The 20521-nt window shown below is 40.8% G+C and overlaps 2 protein-coding genes across 4 annotated transcripts; one reads left to right on the forward strand and one right to left on the reverse strand.

The window, feature by feature from the left end:
- Positions 1-7649: 7649 nt before the first annotated feature.
- Positions 7650-14717, reverse strand: LOC119733150 (tripartite motif-containing protein 2-like). Of its 3 annotated transcripts, XM_038206726.1 has the most exons (7): positions 14360-14717; positions 11231-11388; positions 10592-10680; positions 10233-10358; positions 9665-9742; positions 9245-9428; positions 7650-9107 (listed from the first exon to the last, which is right to left on the reverse strand). In XM_038206726.1, exons 3-7 carry the CDS (start codon positions 10634-10636, stop codon positions 8479-8481), a joined length of 1062 nt encoding a protein of 353 aa, XP_038062654.1. In that variant the 5' UTR covers positions 10637-10680; positions 11231-11388; positions 14360-14717; the 3' UTR covers positions 7650-8478. The 3 variants fall into 3 exon arrangements, with proteins under 3 accessions (XP_038062654.1, XP_038062655.1, XP_038062653.1); XM_038206727.1 differs by lacking the exon at positions 14360-14717 and having other exon boundaries at positions 10592-10654; positions 11231-11728; XM_038206725.1 differs by lacking the exon at positions 14360-14717 and having other exon boundaries at positions 11231-11724.
- Positions 14041-19510, forward strand: LOC119733149 (E3 ubiquitin-protein ligase TRIM56-like). The gene is made up of 3 exons (XM_038206724.1): positions 14041-14187; positions 15830-17122; positions 17531-19510. The coding sequence occupies exons 2-3, from the start codon at positions 15838-15840 to the stop codon at positions 18148-18150; spliced, it is 1905 nt and encodes a 634-aa protein (XP_038062652.1). The 5' UTR covers positions 14041-14187; positions 15830-15837; the 3' UTR covers positions 18151-19510.
- Positions 19511-20521: the final 1011 nt, after the last annotated feature.

Here is a 20521-nt window from a genome sequence, read left to right on the forward strand (position 1 = left end):
CATGTGATAATCACTGCCACATATCTTGCAGCATGTACTGGCGCGCGCGACACGCTGCTGCTCTCAGTATATACTGCATAGGGACACATTTACTAGGAGGACACTTTCACCGTTGGGCAGGGGGACAATTTAACCTGGAGGGGGACAAATCTACCTAGGTAAAAGTGTCCCCCCCCCCCCCCGGACACATTTACCGGGTCACGAGCCGGTAAATGTGTTCTGGGGGACATTTACCAGGGGGACAGAATTACCTGTCACACCGGATGCTTGCCAGCTGGCGTCGTGCATTATATTGGTTGGCACGGGGTCAGTTGTGTTTGTGTTCCTGTAAATTTTCGAGGGTTTCGTGTCAAATACCATGGCAAAATATCACAGGAATTTAATTGCTATACAATGTGTTGATCTTGAGTTCCCGTTTTCACAATAACTGTGCTTACATCTCGAATGGCCAGACGTCGGAGCGCGATGAGCAGGGTTTGTGTAGCGCGCCCTCTTCGGTAAGAAATTGTTGCATGACGAGAAAAAACGGAGTGTCCTTCATACTGCAATTTCTTTAAATTATATTACATTCATTCATCGGCGGTTCCTGTCAAGTTTCTAGAGTTTCGTGTCAAATACCATGACAAGATATTACAGGAAATTTCATTGCAATACAGTGTGTTTATCTTGAATTTCCAATTTCACAATAACTGTAGTGTTGACATGACGAGAAAATACGGAGTGTCCTTACGTACGGGTGCAACAGTGTATTAAAATTCCCATAGACACTAGTGCTAAATGCCATACTTCTAAATTCTTTTAAAGATACTCAGAACTCTCACATGTATTTAAGCTGCACAGAGAAATGGCGATCAATAAGTCATCTTTTATTTTATTTTCATTTTTTGGTGGGTTGACCATTGACTTTTCGAGAAATTCTCACCCAAAGAAAACAACCCCTATTTTTCCCAAAGCGGAAAAGTAGCCATCTTAAAAAACGATCTCTCCACAACATAAAAAAGCGCCACTTTCGAGCTCAATTGCATCCAAAATGCTCAGAATTGAAAGTCCCAAGTCTGGGCTAGAGGTTCATTGCCATATTTGTTCAATTCCCCAATTTTATGGCTCTCAGAACTCTCTAATGATATAGAATATCTTTTATTCATGAGCTCGGCGGATGGGTTCAGGCTGCGCCTGTTCACAGGTGTGCCCCCTTACACGTCAATTTCCGTCAATATATTATATTCATTCTTTGGCGGTTCCGGTCAGTTTTTAATAAAACAGAATTTCGACTGTTTTTACCCCAAATTTTTGGCCAAATTTGCTTTTCAAATTAAAGGCACGTCTGTTTCCAAATCGAATTGGAATGTGTCCAGGGTTACCTTAGGCATTCCTGCAAGTTTCAAGGAATTTCTTTTTTTGGCCAGAACTGTGAAAAAAAACCAATGGGTGAATATAGCCTTACATTTTTCACTAAATTTGGCCAAAAATTGAATTTTCTCCAAACAACGTAGAAATACCTCTGGAGACGAGTGGAGCATGAATCAATATTCAAACGACCGTGTGTACATCTCGAATGGCCAGACGTCGGAGCGCGGTAAGCAGTGTTTGTGCAGTGCGCCCTCGATCTTCTGTAAGAAATTGTTGCATGACGACAAAAAACGTAGTGTCCTTCATACTGCAATTTCCTCAAATTTTATTACATTCATTCTTCGGCAGTTCCTGTCAAGTTTCATGACAAGATATTACAGGAAATTTCATTGCAATACAATGTGTTTATCTTGAGTTCCCAAGTTCACAATAACTGTGTTGACATGACGAGAAAATACGGAGTGTCCTTACGGGTGCAACAGAGTATTAAACTTCCCATAGACACTAGTGCTAAATGCCTATACTTCATTTTAAAAAAATGCCCAAATTCTTTTTAAAAATACTCAGAACTCTCACATGTATTTAAGCTGCACAGAGAAATGGCGACCAATACGTCATCTTTTATTTTATTCTCAATTTTCGGTGGGTTGACCATTGACTTTTCGAGAAATTCTCACCCAAAGAAGACGACCCCTATTTTTTCCAAAGCGGAAAAGTAGCCATCTTGAAAAACTATCCCTCCAGAGGTCAAAGGTTCATTGCCATATTTTTTCCAATTCCCCAATTTTATGGCTCTCAGAACTCTCTAATATAGAATATTTTGAGGGTATAAATTTTATTCATGAGCTCGGCAGATGGGTTAAGGTGTGCACCCTTACACGTCAATTTCCTTCAATATATTACACTCATTCTTCGGCGGTTCCTGCCAATTTTCAATATGTGTTTACATCTCGAACGGCCAGACGCACGTCGGATCAGCGCGGTGAGGGGTGCAGACCAGTAAATCGGTCCGAAATTGCCTGCGCCGGCCAAATCGCGATTTGCATGCCCTCAAAATCTTCGGTATTTGAGCATGCTGTGGGCCATGAACTTGAGGGTTTGTAAAAAATATGGGTGGAAGCCGTGCACAGTACTGGGAGCTTGCAGTTCTGTGTAATTTGGATGTAATTTGCACCCTAAAAGCGCTCTATTTTGCAATGGAGTGTAGGCATCGTTTTTCAAAATGGCGATGGGCTTCAGGACTATTTTCAGGGGTGATCGTCTTCAGATGGAAATTTCTCCTAAAAGTCATCTGTTGACCCCCCGTAAATTGAACAGAAAATGAAAGATGATGAAATAAGCTTTAATTTGATGTGTGTCTCGAACACTTTGGAGAGTTGTGAGTATTTTTCCCGAATTTTTGAAGTGGGAGCATTTACCATTGGGGTCTATGGAAGTTTATTTACTGGTCTGCTACCTGAGTAGTGTTTGTGTAGGGCGCCCCCTTTGTAAGAAATTGTTGCATGACGATAAAATACGGAGTGTCCTTCATACTGCACTTTCCTTAAAGGGTATACACACTCACCAAGTGTCCTCTCCCACGCTGTCAGGCTGCGCCACACTGCCCGCAGTTTACAGCTCGACAAACTGCTACCCGGCAAAAGCCAGGAGCAACAAAATATAGGTTTTCCCGGCCAAGTTAGCAGATTTGGCGGCCAAATTTACAACCAATCACCCATTTTCGCACGAATTTGAATGTACGTTTGACTCATTCAATTAGTAAAAACACCACTCAATTTCCCATGAGACACATGCGATTTCACATTTTAATCATGCCTTTTCAAAAATAGGGCATTCAGATTAAAATTGCACAAACGAGCATCCAAATTCGCCGGAGCTTCAAGCTGTGTAAGTTTGGTCATTCGAATTCGCCATTAAGCAAGCATTATGTGAAAAGTATATAAGCAAAGTAATTCGAAATAGGTCCATGTCGTTCCGTTGTTTGTTAGAATAAGGTGAAGTGTTTTTGTTACAATTTGGAAATAAAGATATAAAAACCTGTCTCCCACAAGACTCTGCCACTACTCTGATCACCATGCAGACTGCTAGATTGAAGCACTAGAAATATCAATATGCCAGCTCATGGGCGTTACATGAGAATTTCAAACGTAAACAATTGTAATACCCAATACTATCTTGAACGCGTCTTGACATAAACAGATCTACTGCTGCAGGTCAATTGTAGCCACGTATCTAAGACTTGGCAGACGGGAAAACAGTGCTAAGAGGAGGGGCCAGAAACACAAAAATGGACCACGACATTGTAGTATCCTTGTATGATAGCTATGTATAGGCACCACGTGCTCTGAAACCACACACCCAAACCCAGACATAACCTCATCCACATTGGAATGCATGAACCCCAACTTACTCAATGAATAATGAATAAGGCCCCAACTTGGATCAGATTGCACCCTAGAACAATGTAGCCCTTTGATAAGCATAGAACCTCATGTGATGTACTGAGATGTAGTGAGACAATAAACCAAGCAAGCATCGAAGCAACAACTACTATCCATGTGCTAGTGACAAGCTCACTACATTACATTGGCGACGAGGGTATGGGATCCAAATCAGGAGGATATCAACCTATCAAAGATGGTCACAAAGCTGCACCAGACCACCTCTAGCCACAGCCACTATCTTCACCTTGCCATTAGAATTCTCGGCATCGCGGATCACATCATCCAAAAATGCATACAACGAGATCCAGTCAAGGAAAGCAGACCAGCACAGACGTGGCAGACCAACACAGATGGGCACCAAACATGTCCAACGCCATCATCAGCAACAACCCACCAAGCTCTCCGGATAGCAACTCCGCAGACGAATACGTGTTCTAAATCGAACATGGTTCAACCAACCACCAAGCGTGTTATCAACAACACCGAAGAACAACAAGCGGGTTAACAACGACACCAAAGAACAACAAACGTGTTAACAACGACACCAAAGAACAAACAAGTGTGTTAACAACGACACCGAAGAACAAACGAGCGTGTCAACAACGACACCAAAGAACCAACAAGCGTGTTAATCACAACACCAAGAAATGAACGAGCATCAAGTCTGACCAACAAACGATTGAGCGTCAACTCTGACCAACAAACAAACGAACTTCAACTCTGAACGACAAGCGTCAACTCTGAAGCGTCAACTCTGACCAACAAGCGTCAACTCTGACCAGCCATGGACTAATTACAAACGTCAACTCTGGCCTGGCCAAGTGGGCCAACAATAATGTTGGGATGTAGTATCCTTGCATGATAGCTATGTATAGGCACCACGTGCTCTGAAACCACTCACCCAAACCCAGACATTACCTCATCCACATTGGAATGCATGAACCCCAACTTACTAAATGAATAATGAATAAGGGCCCAACTTGGATCAGATTGCAACGATCGCAGCATACAATGCAAGGCCAGAGGCACAAAAGGGCGATGCCACACAGCAATACGCATTATATAATACAGGAATCAACAAAAGGCGTGCCCAATTATGCCGAAAACTTCATAAAATGGAAGTTACGTAAGCGCTACAAAAGTGACAATGAAAGTTCCAGACAACAGACGCATATTACATATACAGCTTCATCGAACACGGTATTTAAAGACTAAATAATGTATTGATTTTTTTAGGACGTGTCTGTCATCCAAACTTTTCAAACCACATCATTATTCCAAATACTTTTCTATTTGATAAACCCTAACCTCAGGGAATTCACATAGCCTGATACAAAGTAAATATACACTGTTTTAATTATATACCAACAAGGCAACTGATTGTTTTTTAAACGACGTGTATTAAAGTTAATCAAACGATTCTGTCAAACCTTCTCCCATTATTCAATGTTTGAACACAAATGCTACAGTGAATTGGCCAACTACTAGCGCTTCGATTTATTTCCTTTTAAGATCCCCTTTGTTTCCTCTGACGAATTTTAACATGGTAAACAAAATCATCATTAAATGTCTACATCTTCAAAATATTAAAGATTAAATGGCAATTATAGAACCTCATTTGCTGACATCGACACACAGTTTTAGGTTAAGTTCTAAAATGTGTAATGTTCTTGCACACTGAAAACGGTTCAATTCATTGATGACCAGTTTTCTTCAATTTTCGAATTTGTTGTCTTTCAAAATAATTATTCTTCATGATCCTCGCTTTCCAAGGATATATCACTAAACGCCAAAGCGCCCTATGATTGATTTATTAATATAAATACCGATCGACTAGAGAGAATTATTCTAAATCTAAATTTAACATTAATTATGTAAATTGAACTATTTACATATTATTGACAACTGTCGTGTTTTCTTTTTGGGTTCTCAACTGCTTTGATCGAACTACCTGTTTATTCAAATGAGTACATGCACAATGTTGCATCACACCTTGCGATACATCTTTACGGACTTCAAGTCAGCCACTGCCAGCTTTCCATCTGAAGTCAATGTCATGACCCTTGGGTCATTCAGACCCTGAGCCAGGCAATCAAGAAACCTGCCATCTAGGTCATAGTGGTGAATATGAGCATCATAAGGCCATTTCAATCGCTTCACTCTAACATAAATACCGGAGGTACAGAGCGAATACAGCCATGCAGTATTTCACTGGTACCCCGTCTAATTTGGGTTTGATGGTAAATAGTGTAGCACCATTAGGAATTTTGATGAAATTGGACTGAGAATTGCTCTGGCAAACAGGACTAGGGCCTAGGCCTTCCTTACAGTGTTAAACCTGACCATCTTTGTGAGGAAAAATCTGAAACACCAATTGATAAAAATTAAGCGGTAGATTTAGATTGTCCATTGGAAGAAAAAAAAAGATATGTGCACCAAAAAACCACTGCAGCGAAGGAGTGGAATAGTCTGCCCTTTTCCATTCAAAATGCCAAATCTCTCGAGCAAAAAGAAGCTGATCAAGACCAATTTATTCCACCAATAATCAATTCATTGTCTATGCTACCTGATTTTATTATTTAACTTAATTTATTTATTTAATTTAATTGTTCATTATTTGTAAGCGCTGTGATTTAGTTTACTAATAAGAGCGTTCTTAAATGCCGATTATTATTATTATTATTATATGAAAAAGATGAATGCCAAAAGCGGTTGGGAAAACATATCACAGACAAAGTCTATGGGATTTGGAAAGACAATTAACTTATAACTTGTTTAACAATAAAACGGTGTTGCGAAAGCTGCGACACTGATGGCAATCTGTCCTTGGTTGCAAAACCACTTCAATTTGCTGGTCCTAGAGTTTTCTTTGCACCTATCTCGCTTACTGACTACTTGACTGACCCACTGATTGAATGTTAAGTTCTGTTGTATAGGGTATTACGTTGACGCCCAATTGCTGAAGAACATTATGTAGAACAGACGCATGAAAGGCTGCTAGTGAATATAACCTCCATATTCGGGTTGTCTCTAAAAAGAAAGTTTCACAACATGATTGAAGTTTATGTTTCCCTGTCTCGGGTAAAGTTTTACGTTGATCGACAGTTAACCACTGAAAGGAGCTCAGATGTTTTCGATTGTCACTTCTAATCGTACATAATAAGCGCCCGATCAACATATGAGGAGCAATCTATCTTTGTATACATGTATGCAATAATTACTAAATTTATTTGCGTTCTATTAACAATTTAAACATTCATCAAAAACTTCCATAAGTAGACCTATCACAAAACAATAACTGTCTAACGTCAACTATACTGAGCTAACACGGCATAGGCATCGCGAACTTCTGAATCTTAAAACTTGACCGTCTGCATCAGTTATCAAAACAGCAAATTTTAAAGGGTAAACTCATTCACCAAGTGGCTGTCAGGCTGCGCCACACTGCCCGCAGTTTACAGCTCGACAAACTGCTGCACGTACGGCAAAAGCCAGGAGCAACAAAATAGATAAAAGAGCTCACACAGCTGCCATGAGCACGATTAGCGTGTAATTTAAACGTTAGAAGGAGAACTGTATTGTAAATACAGCACCTTGATAACCAATCCGTGCAGCGAGCAGCAAAAATATTGTATCGCGAAGACGAGCAACGATCGCAGCATACAATGCAAGGCCAGAGGCACAATAGGGCGACGCCACACAGCAATACGCATTATATAATACAGGAATCAACAAAAGGCATGCCCACTTATGCCGAAAACTTCATAAAATGCAAGTTACGTAAGCGCTACAAAAGTGATAATGAAAATTTCAGACAACAGACGCATTACATATACAGCTTCATCGAACACGGTATTTAACGACTAAATAATTTATTGATTTTTTTAGGACGTGTCAGTCATCCAAACTTTTCAAAACACATCATTATTCCAAATACTTTTCTATTTGATAAACCCTAACTTCAGGGAATTCACATAGCTTTATACAAAGTAAATATTCACTGGTTTAATTTCGAGAAACACCGTGTCTATATACCAACAGGATATCTGATTGTTTTTGAAACGACGTGTATTAAAGTTAATCAAACGATTCTGTCAAACCTTCTCCCATTATTCAATGTTTGAACACAAATGCTACAGCGAATTGGCCAACTACTAGCGCTTCGATTTATTTCCTTTCAAATCCGCTTTGTTCAAGTTCCCCAGTCGAATTTGAACATGGTAAACAAAATCACCATTAAATGTCTACATCTTCAAAATATTAAAGATTAAATCGCAATTATAGAACCTCATTTGCTGACATCGACACACAGTTTTAGGTTAAGTTCTAAAATGTGGAATGTTCTTGCACACTGAAAACAGTTCAATCCATTGATGACCAGTTTTCTTTAATTTTCGAATTTGTTGTCTTTCAAAATAATTATTCTTCATGATCCTCGCTTTCTAAGGATATATCACTAAACGCCAAGGCGACCTATGATTGATTTATTAATATAAATACTGATCAACTAGAGAGAATTATTCTAAATCTAAATTTAACATTAATTATGTAAATTGAACTATTTACATATTATTGACAACTGTCGTGTTTTCTTTTTGGGTTCTCAACTGCTTTGATCGATTACTCTCATGTGAAATTTACATAACTACCTGTTAATTCGAATGAGTACATGCACAATGTTGCATCACACCTTGCGATACATCTTGACGGACTTATAGTCAGCCACTGCCAGCTTTCCATCTGATGTCAATGTCATGTCAAATGGGTTATACAGACCCTGAGCCAGGCAATCAAGAAACCTGCCATCTAGGTCATAGTGGTGAATATGAGCATCATAAGGCCATTTAAATCGCTTCCCTCCAACATAAATACCGGAGGTATCAGCGAATACAGCCATGCAGTTTAATACTGGACTCCCGTCTATTTGGGGTTTGATGGTAAGTAGTGTAGCACCATAACCATCAGTAACATCTACTAATCCAGCTACGAAACTACTCATTATAACTCGATCCTTGCTGTCCACAGCTATACAGTAAGGACGATAATTTACAGGTATGGTGCGTATGTGTGCACCATCACTGGGTTTGTGTTCAGTACACACACACCTGGTGTTGAAAAAAACAAGGATTGCACCATCTTTCTTGACAGCTACCAACTTATGTTCGGAAGGGTGTTCCGCAGTCTCAGTCGGTGGCGCCGTCTGGAACGCATATGCCAGCGTGTTGTTCCTGTTTAACACCTTTATTTTTGGATCGTCATACTCACCAACCACCAAGCGACTGTGTATGGGGTCATAGGCAATACAAGTTGGATCTATATGGGAATATGAATATAAGGTGTTTTTTTTATCAACGCAGACAATCTGTGGTACGCTACATTCTTCAAAAAACTCTTAGCTAGACTAATCCAAAGCATTGACCATGGGTAAAATTATTTTCAGGTAAACTCACTCCTGTGAAACTGTATTGTGCTTCTTTGTTCGCCATCGTTGCTGAAGATAGCAACCCGGTTTGCCCTATTGGCCTCAACCACAGCAATCTCATCATCACGCGCAGCAATAGCACGGTAAATTCCATTGGGTTCCTTTACTTCAATCTCACGAAACAGCTCCCAACGACCTGTTTGACCGCTTACCTGCAATGAAAGCCATTGACAAATCAATGTCGGTGCAAATAGTGCAATAAGGGCTGTGCCAAGTATACCAAGTATACCAAATATTTAATTGAATATCGAAAGGGGATGTTTGTTATTCGTATTTTTGAAAATGGTAGTATGAGAAACGCCCGTGATTAATTTAGTGCTTCATGGGAGGAGGTGTTATATCTTACTCGTTGTCTGTTTCCTTCACGCTTGCCACTTCTAGAACTCACCTTGCTAGGACCCGGTATTGATTCCTCTCTTGTCGTCTCTTGAGCTGAACTCCTTGCTTCTTCAGTTGTCCTTTCTGTCTGAAACACATAACATGAATCCATTTACTTTATGAAAATATCCTTTACAGTATGACCCAATGCTCATTTAACTCGATGGTTAACTGTTATGTTCTTGCCTTTTCGAATAATCGAATGTTTTGGTATTTCCTGCTCCGAAAGCTGCGACACTGATGCCAATTCTGTCCTTGGTTGCAACACGACTTCAATGTACTAGTCCCAGAGAGGCCAGCCTAGAGTTCTGTTTTTACCTGTCTCACTTGCTGACTCCTTCGACCCACTGATTGAATGTTAAGTGCTATCGTGTAGGGTATTATAAGGACGCCAATGAACAGTTTGAATGAAGCCCATTTTGTAGAAAAGACGCATGAAAGACTGCTTGTGAATAGCCATTCTGAATCTTGCACGATTTGGGACTTGCTGTACTTGGGTACGTTGCCTGAACGTTGATTCAGGACAGGGACATTTGCATCAAAATGTGCATATGGATGCAGGTATTTCTCTCTCTTACCTGTTGCCTGATTCCTTTACACTTGCAACACCTCGGTCTCTTGCAGGGCATGGTGGGACCCGGTGTTGCTTCGTCTCTGATCGACTCTACATTTGAACTCTTTGCTTTTCTAGTTGCCATTTTTCCCTGAAAGAAAATGAAAACCCTTATTTGAAAACATGAGATTTGCGGTGAATGTCGGTAAATCAGTTCGAGTTGTAAGAGTTCATTTTAAAGTAAAATCAAGTATTCTCGATTATTTCCTTTGAAAAAAAAAATATTACTACATTTTTCTTAAACGATTCCATTCTGTAAGTGACGGTAGGAATCTTAATAGTGCATTTAAAAACCCGATAACTAGGTTTCTCTCTGTATCTTACCCGTGGTCTGATACCTCGACGCCTGCCACGTCTCTTGCCAGGCATGCTTGGTTCTACAATTTCCTATATGTGAGAGAGTTCAGGCAAGTCTGAAAGTAAAGGCCAGATCATTAATACTAGCAGGTTAAATGGGATCGTCACGCTGACAAGAGAGTTTAGCCAGAATATATACAAACTGGATGCTGTAGCTGGCGGAATGTTAAACCAATATAAAAACGGTGGGTTACAAAAGCTCACAACAGGAGCGAGCTCTTCTGTAAACATGAGAATACGTTGATTAAAGACCGTACTTCCCATTTACAATTCTTTTTTTTATTGATAAGAAATTCTCTGATCTGAAATCAGCGAGGCCTGTAATCGGAGAAGAACTAGCCGTAGAAATGACTAATAATATTGCCCAATCGAACGGCTTCAGTGTTTTAATGTGGTCGCAGTTGAGGTACACCTTCCTCCCTATTTCAAAGGCTTTTCTATTCGCTGCTGGCTCGTATCACTGTTCGCAATCGACAGCAAGAAACTTTAGCGGCCCTGCTAGGTACATGTAGTTTGAAATTGTATTTGCATTTGCAGTATAAACACATCTCTCTCGAAAGCCAAACTGCAACTTCATAATTTACCGTTTGAACAATATGGTCTTACCTGTCTATATCGGGGATTGCAACTATCTTGCTCGATCTGTTCTTCAGGCAGTCGGTTGAAACGTCTGGCAATGGGCGGACACCAGGCAAAATGGCGCTAGCCATACAACGAATCATCACCGTGATGTGTCGATAGTTTAATATTAAACCCATTGGACTCTGTATGTGTAAATATAGGAACACGTTGACTGCATTCACAGCACACAGGCAATCAATCGTACCTTATGACCTTAACCTTTTCACATGTTTCAGGCATTGTTAAACTGGTAGCGTCAGTATCACACTGGGAGGAAGGTACAATTATCATAATTTATGCTTACGTCACCATTTCGCCACGGAGGTCATTTGGCGTACAGGAAATTATGAATTATGCAGTACATATGTACATAGATGTCCCGGATGATGGTAGTAGATGCGTGCCTTGTTGTGAACACGTACATGTACATGTGCGTCACATGCACGGCGCTTCAGCGCCGCGTCATGGACTGAGATCAGGCTTACATCATGTGGGATACTGAACACTGTGCAGACGCCTTGAGATGTAAAACAGTTATCGTTTCATTTATTTAAAGTAAACAGCTGTACAGGGTGAGTTATAAAAAAAAAGCTGAACCCAAACCTCCAAAAATATATATATTTCATATTTAAAAAAAAAAATATGTAGCACCAAAATAAGTATAATGACTGGAAAACCTATTCCAGAAACTACTTTTAGAGATAAAAAGAAATTGCTTAAATTGCTCAATCTGTTCGAATACGGGCGATTACCAATACAGTGCGCCACCAAGAGTCAATTTCGCGCAGTGCATTGTGGGATACAGTCGGCAATTATACCATTGCGCGGGAAGCATGAACTTTTTCCGGTGTGACGGTCTCACTTGTCCGGCGTGCTAGCTTCTCCGGATGGATTCGGTGGACAGTTGAGCACGTTACAGTGCACGTTACATGAGCACGATACATACTGATGTGTCCGCTGTGCTTCCTTTTCCTCGGGCTGTATTACCAAGCCTATTAATAACGCAGTGAGGGACATCCAAGAATGTGTTTATGTAACACTTCCCCCATGGTCTTGCAAGCATTCTGATTTGTGTTCCCAGCGTCATGTGTGTGTGTGTGTGTGTTTATGGAGGAATAATTAAGAACGAACTCCTTGGTCCGTGTTCCTTGCTCGTTCATGTTCCATTTTGTCTTTATTTTTGCAACCATGCGGCTTCAAATAAATGTGCATTTCAAGTCTTTTTTGGTTGTGGTTATTGGGAGTTGTGCGCGCCACGAAAATTCTGGATTTGACAGGTACCCTCATGCATACAAATATCCTATGATATTACGGGCACTAGTACAACCCCGAAGAACTCAGCACACAAATGAAGCTGACGAAAATGTACACCACTGCGCAATTTTGTGCATGCGTGTTAAAGCGAAATTTCCCTTTCGGAGAAGCTAGCACGCCGGAGAAGTGAGACCGTGACACCGGTCGTATGAACTTATGATTCGAGTATTTTGCCAGGCATGCTTGGTTCGATCCGGTGTTAGCCAGTTAAATCTCCTCTCCGTGTCAATTCAGGCAAATACTACAGGTAAAGCCCAGTGTACGACCCATCGATATCAGATGATTATTCCGACAGATTTTCGCAAATCGGATGAATATGGCATGGTTAACTCAAAAACACAGGACTCAATATGCTTCACGAGCAAAATATCCTTCTTATTTACAGAACATCTCAATGATCTCTCAGCCGGCCTGAATTTAATAATCACGAGAACGACTCGCCGTGCAAAGTACATGTATATAATTTAAACGTTTCAGGGTTAGAATTCATTCGCTGTTGACCTAGGCTTTCTGTCCTTTACAATTCCATGATACGCCGATGATCGGAATGCCATCGGCGACAATGACAAACAATAACCTAATTAATGCGGGATGAACCCATTACTGGACCAAGCCCAGTCTAATGTGGCTTTCGCGAACCCGTGAATCCCGGGTTCGTATTCATGAGCCCCCTACTAAGATAATGGCTATTTAATCAGTTGATGACCATAAAATATGTTCTGGATAAGCACTCAGGCTATCCCCAATGTATATGCGTCTGTTGTTTAGAGCCAGCCTGCCTCCCATCAGAATTTGAGTGATGAGTGATGCGCCAGTTAAGTGCTGGAAAGCTACCAACAGCTAAGAAAGCCACATTAGACTGGGCTTGGTCCAGTAATGCAGCTAGTATATAAATTGGATTTGCATACACAAAATCTGCCTCAAAATGACCAACGTTCCTTATTCACGAGTCGGCCATATTGTATTGAAAGTGAGGTGAAATCTTAATTTTTTGAACTTCCGAAGAGAAATGAAAGCAACTTAATTTCTAATTTATTCCAGTCGGCTTCAATGAATAATTTAAAATTTGTACTTAAACATTCCCTAATGTTTAAAGCAAGATTAAACAAAACAAATTGACCGCAAATAATAAAGGCTGCATTGAGCATAAACTGGCGCCATCATATTCAACAGTTATAACAATTAATGAAATACATTCAGGGAACTCGACAAAAATGGCCAACTTGTGAATAAGGCCCATTGCAACTTTTGGTTTGGGCCCTGAGTGTGTTGTCCATTTCCTCATAAGATTCGCACCTAATTAATTAAGTTATACGGATATAGGCCTACATGTTTGCTTTGTTAAAAAGCCAGAGCCGTTATAATAGAAGCCGGCGTTTGAACAACGCCGATAAACTTAAGTACATGTACACAGATCGGTTGAAGGTCAGAGTGTAATATTATTACGCGTGCGTGCTTGATGTACATGTACAGTACATGTACGTGTGCACGTAGTACGTGTAGGCCTGTGTGGATACTGTACATGGATGTATGCACGTATACCGATCTAGGTAAAACGTCTCCACCAATTAATGCCTTTTCCTTTCAGTTTCCAGTCTTGAACTTGAAGAGCTGTGCACTTGAATTTGGTAAGATTTAACATAATACTGTGAATCCCCGCCACCAACATTGACCAAGGCGAAAACGAATACACTTTTTATAAGAAGGCCTTTACCTCATAACGTTAGGCTAATGACTGTGAGTATATACCATTAATTTTCGCACATGAAATTATTCGATGATTGTAGTTTCTGCACGTACCGAGTGGAGGTTGGAGCATGGAGCTATAAAAGCTCCATGGTTGGAGCTACCTGCAGAACATCAACGCATATTATGTGCATTGGAGGTATACGTTGGACTCTGTAGTCTTGTACGTAATGTACATGTATATTGCCTTAGTGGGCTCAGTGAAAAACTTCATCCCATCGTCAATCGTCTAGATCTCATCGGCCGTCTCGCAGGGATGAAAGGACAACCAAGGAACGGCACGTACTAGGCTCAGTATTGACAACCATGCACGCGGCGCCTTGTGCAGTGATGTGATATGCCAACTGTTTAATTTGCTGGCTGCAGTACAAAAGTATGCACGACCTTAAATTCATAGCCACAACGTTCGACGAACTTGATACATGTACATGTACATATTGTATACATGTACATGTATGCATGTACATGTATACGCACACACACATGGCACACGTTGGAGCGTATAATAGGTGCACGGGAAGGGAACGCCATTATTAGGTTCACCCATGTGTACTGAGCGTAGGCGTATCCAGCGGGGGGGGGGGGGGGGGGGGTGCACAGGTGGGGGCTAAGGGTTGTATATCCCCCCCCCGGCCCCCCAATATTTTCGCAAGACTGCACGTTTTCATTCAAGTGCCCTTTTTTCACCAGCGTTCACCCCCCCCCCCCCCCCAATATTTGTAAAGAGCGCCCCTTTTTGAACAAGTTTCCTTTTGGGGGGAAAAAATCGTGTAGCCCTTTTTTTATATTTTTGCGCATGTACCGCCCAGAAAACCGTGCCCTTTTTTATTTTCGAGCATGTACGGCCCTGGCAATGGTTCTACTACTGTGAGGCTTAAATTCTTGAATCTTTTTTTTCCCTGTTCCGACATTAAATATTCACACCTTAACTAGGCAAAGACCAATAATGAAATAGTTATCTGCCCGATGATCACCCTGCAAATGCCAACAAAAACAGTTCTGCTTCCGATTACATGGCATTCGAAAATTAAAATAGGGTAGGTTTGCCATTGTTGTTGGTGTACGATCATATGTCGAGGCGTCTGCGTGTAGTCAAGGGTAAAAGGTAGAAATTGGAGGTTTTGGCTGCTTTGATTTCATTTTTTTCCCATAAAAAAAAATAGGGTAGGGGCTGTCAGAATAGGGCAAGTAGGGAAAATGGAAGCAGAATTCTTTTGGGGGCCTAATCTTGAGTTTCGTATTCTTTCCTTGTTGTCTTGTATATTGACCGGAACCCTCTTTACAGATTCTGACTCAATAATCTCGTTATAAAACGTTTGAAGCAATATATGCAAGGGAGATGAAGACTCCCAAACCAACCCAATATGAAATATTTTTGGCCAACTTCACTGCCATGTGCAAGAGCCGGTAAATGATTATCTGCGCTTAAATTTAAGGCAAGATCTAGAATCAGTCCTTCGTCCAATTATTCTGATGGAAAGTTTACCTCCCCTTAACTTTTGACACTGTGATTTTTGTGTGCAGAGTGAAATATGGCATCAGAGGAAGCAGGAAACGCAGGTCCAGAGACAATCAGCAGACATAATCTTGAGTGCAGCATCTGCCAAGAGAGATACCAACAGCCCAAAATCTTGGAATGTCTGCATAGCTTCTGTGAGCAATGTCTGCTGAAATACTGTAGCACGAAGCATCAGGGCTCTACAGAGATTCCCTGCCCAGTTTGTCAACAGGAGACACAGCTTCCAGAGACGGGGGTACAGGGTCTAAAAAACAACTTTTATTTGATTGGTCTGGTCGAGCAGTCTGAACTTCAAGACAAGGTGGCGTCTTTGGGCAACATGAAGCTGCTCTGTGAGACATGTGACGATGGCAATGAGGCAACACATCGGTGTTTGGACTGTGCACAGAATGTCTGTACACACTGTCGAGGTACACAGTTGCGAACTGCCGCTACCTCAAACCACATGATAGTTTCTATGGAAGACATTCGTGAGGGAAAAGTTACAGTGACTAAGAACCTACCAACACATCCAGAATGTCCAAACCACGAAGGCGAATCAACGCGTTTCTTTTGCACAACTTGCGAAATGTTGATCTGCCGAGATTGCACAGTGATAGACCATTGCAAACCAAAACACACTTACATCGATAGAAATAAGGCCACATTGATGTACAAGCAATCACTATCTGAACTTTTTGACTTACTAGAAGGAACGGTAAAGGAGCTCAAGGAGTCTCAAGAAAATGTTTCAAGAATGGAACATCAACTTGGTGTCACAGTCGAAGGAACCGTGATAGAAGTGCAGGACAGAGCAGCTGAGATCAGAGCTGAAGTTACAGCTCAAGAAAATTGCCTCGTTAAAGACATCCAAACAATCCAGAAAGACCGTAAGCAACAATTGGATAAATGCAAGAAAATAATACATTCAGAAAGTGAGAAGATTAAATATGCCCTCGAGACAGCTAGAGAGGTGACAACTGCATCAGATAGTGACTTCCTCTCACTCTATCCCACAATCAACACCGACTTGAAATTGCTGGCTGGTCAGAGTATTCCTAGAGTTGACAACAGGCTCACATTTCTGAAGTTCAAGCAGAGCGAAGGCGTCAGTGTGGGTGAGGTGTTGACTGAAGGCAAGCTGGAGCTTTGTCGTGAGTTTGGTAAAATGGGAAACGGCCCAGGGGAGTTCAATGTGGCTTGGGGCGTAGCTGTTCGTCAACAGCCGGATGAGATTGCAGTTACAGACATCAACAACAAACGAGTTGTGATCTGCAGCATCGATGGTAAACAGAAAAGCGCCATCCAAATGGAAGAATGTAAGCATAAATTTATTCACTCTGCATATTTATCTTTTTTTACTACACCCCTACCCTCAACCCCGATCTTCATGGTAATAGAAAAAAAAAACACTTTTACACAGCTGTGGTCAATATTGTGGTGTTAAAATGCTGTCTTTATCCAGAACAGGGTGTTCCAAAACAGGGAGTTCCCAGTATTAAAACTGTGCACCATTCTTAAGATAATGTATGTGCCACTCAGAAAATAATTAACTTCCCCCACTATCTAAAGCCACTATCTCCAATGGTGAATGAAATCCCTTTGTTTAAAGAATACTGCCTTAGTACATTGCAGCTATATTGTACACTCTCCAAACAATACCTTTAATCCTCAAGTTCTAAATGAGTAAATAATTTAACAGGTTTCGATATTTCTAATCTCCACAGATCCATTCGGCATTGCAGCTACGCACTCCAAGAATCGCTTGGTGGTTGTTGAATTCAAGTCATCTTTTGTGAAGGTTTTCAACAGCGACAACTCACTGGCATTTCAGTTCCCAACTGTGCAACCGGATGATGTTGGTAAGATCACAGTGGATCTCCGGGGCGTGGCGGTCAAGAAGGATGGGACCATCGTAGTTGGTGATGTCGAGAGGATGGTGTTGACCGAACACCGATCGACAGATGGTGACATCTTACTGACCACACCAGTCAAGATTGAGCCCTGGTTCCTGGCTGTGGACAGCAGTGATCGAGTTGTCGTCAGTGGCTGCTCACATGCAGTGGTAGTTACAGATGGCAACAGTACTACTGAACTCGCCATCAAACCAACCATCAACGATCAACCTGTACAGGAGAGCACAGGTGTATACACCGATAGCTCCGGAATCTATGTTGCAATGCATAATGGGGATAATGCTGGTCATATCCACCACTATGACCCTCAAGGTGGCTTTCTCAAATGCATCGCACAGGGTCTGCACTACCCACAGGGCATCACTTTTACAGCAGATTGGCAGTTGGCAGTGGCCGACTACTATACAGTCAAAATGTATCACCAGGTGTGACTGAAATTAACAAAGCTAAAATGGTTGAAATGGTCTACTCTCAGCATACCTTAGGAAAAAAAGAAGAAAGGGCCTGGCCAATGTTCATATGCTGAATCAATAGAAATGTCACCTCACCTACTTCAGAATTCAGATATACTTATAAATAGTTAAAATGTAGTTTTGTAGTCAGGTCGTGGTTTCAATTTCCTGTAGAAACTGTACATGAAAATAGATGTAAGTCACAAAAGATGAACACCAGAAATATCTGCATCACAACATGAAAAATGCACTGGCAATATCTTTTGCTCTGCCTGTGTGTGCAGTTGCATGTACATGTCCAAGAAGTCAAAATCTACTTTGTGGATACATGGTAGATGAATGTTTACATGTAATCCTTTTGAGTGAGTGGGATTGCACTTGTATTTTTCATGAACAAAAGATTCTACATTGTATGTAGGTTCAATGGAAACTGTACATGTACACTGTACATGTATTTGTTAAAACACAGATGTTTCCAAACGCAGTCTAATACATGATCGACAGCTTTAACACAAACACTATATAGGCTCATTCAAATTTGACAACATACATGTACTTAAGAAAAAAATCTGATCAAAGCAGACTATTTATTTAGCAAAATGGAAGAATACAATTATTAAAGCCTACTTCTTTGAATACGTACATACATACATGTACAGTTGAACGTTATTACATCATACAAAATGTTAATATTACAAAAATGCTGTTTAATATATGAATATCTCTTAAGGCCAAATTCACACGCAGTTATAATCAGGTGGTAAATTGACATCTAAAATTTAAGCACCTGTGAATTACCGATCTTCGTAATTGACAGATCCACTTATTAGCTAGATCAATATCTTTTAAGGCCAACTTCACATGGAGTTGAACAGGTGGTAAATTGACACCTAAAGTTTAAGCACCTTTGAATTACAGATTTTCGTAATTGACCGATCCATTAAACTACATCCAGTAGTGCTTGGACCAATCACAGCCGTGCACAATGTCAGACATGCGTGTACGTGCATACAATAGGACGCGCGTAACACGCAGCTGAAACATGCAGTGTGGCACTGAAGAGGTGCATGTGTTGTTGCCCACGTGCTCAGGGGGCAGGCTTAATGGATCAATCTGGTGTCAATTAGTCATTACGCTATTTAAGATACTAATGATTGTGTTCACTGCTCAGTATTCCTGTGTAAGTTTACTCTTAGGCCAAACAAAAAAAAGTGTCCAGTTTCTGGTATGCGCGCGCGTCGCCGTAGCCATGTGCGTCGGCAAAATGAAAAAGTTTTTTTTTCAATGAAAGATGATGTCTCAAAACCGCCAAACTCACTGGTTTGACTGGAATCCTGCTGCTGCACAATTTTAACGTGATTTTAGATTGGGTTATGGTCGAGAATAAGCTTTATGTAACCTCTCTGGACTCCCATATATTTGCACTAAGTTTAGTCGGGCACCATTTGCAGTCATCAGCACACATTTGAAGCAAAAAAATCAGGTAAAAAAAAAAAAAGCCGCGTCGCCGCACCACTTTTTGGGCAAGCTCCATACCAGAAACCGGAGACTTTTTTTTTGGCCTTAATGAATGTTTTTTTTTATGACACAATCCTGTTTACAACCATATATGGAAGTTCATGGAATACAATACGTTAAATACAATATATAACATTACAAAAATAGAAGAGATTATCTGATTTTTCATATAAGAAGAGAAGAAATATATATGTTTGGCTGGTACAATGTACGTGTAAACCCGGCTTGGGCCTAGATACCATCGGCTTGGGCCATTTTCCATTATTCTCTTATTGTACGTGTACAGATAACAGCCAGATGGAGCGTTGTAACAGTTTTCTGATTTCATGACCTCTATCTAGGGGTCAAGTTGGGTTTATATGAGCAAAGTTTGTCAACAACTGAGATACATGTAACTCAACCTCGTCCCCAGTGCTAACTTTATTTCCAACCGTATTTCCAATAGTAAACCCTGGATAGGAAACCTTCTTCCTGTATCCTGATTGGATACCACAATTGGCTAGTAATGGATTTTTATCGTGTACTTGGTGCTATATATTCACAACGTGCAGTACCTGTTTTCGCGATCATTCGTCCACGCCTTCTCGAAAATACTAATTTCCTTTCCAATTTGCTCATATTAACATGAAATATGATACTGCATGTTGTCTCGATAAGATCGTAACAGTTTGATTTCAAAAATCGTGTTTTCGAAACTCACGCCGTGCTCGCGCTGCTGCGAATTGACTGTGTTTTTATCCCAGACACCGCATACAAAAACAAACGCTAATGTGTAACGCATATCTAGGCACCAGACTGTTCCTCATTTGCATACGTGTGCAAAAATCTTGCA

The sequence above is a fragment of the Patiria miniata genome, unplaced genomic scaffold (assembly GCF_015706575.1).
Source record: "Patiria miniata isolate m_02_andy unplaced genomic scaffold, ASM1570657v1 HiC_scaffold_25, whole genome shotgun sequence".
In the NCBI taxonomy this organism is placed as follows: Eukaryota; Metazoa; Echinodermata; class Asteroidea; order Valvatida; family Asterinidae; genus Patiria; species Patiria miniata.

Bases quoted from the DNA above. Each gene is read 5' to 3' on its own strand.
- LOC119733150 (XM_038206726.1), bottom strand. From the start codon at position 10,636: ATGCCTGGCAAGAGACGTGGCAGGCGTCGAGGTATCAGACCACGG. The intron at 10,359-10,591 runs GTAAGATACAGA...ATTTTCTTTCAG, and splicing joins GTCGAGGTATCAGACCACGG to GGAAAAATGGCAACTAGAAA. The intron at 9,429-9,664 runs GTGAGTTCTAGA...CTTTCATTGCAG, and splicing joins CAATACCGGGTCCTAGCAAG to GTAAGCGGTCAAACAGGTCG.
- LOC119733149 (XM_038206724.1), top strand. From the start codon at position 15,838: ATGGCATCAGAGGAAGCAGGAAACGCAGGTCCAGAGACAATCAGCAGA. The intron at 17,123-17,530 runs GTAAGCATAAAT...TAATCTCCACAG, and splicing joins CGCCATCCAAATGGAAGAAT to ATCCATTCGGCATTGCAGCT.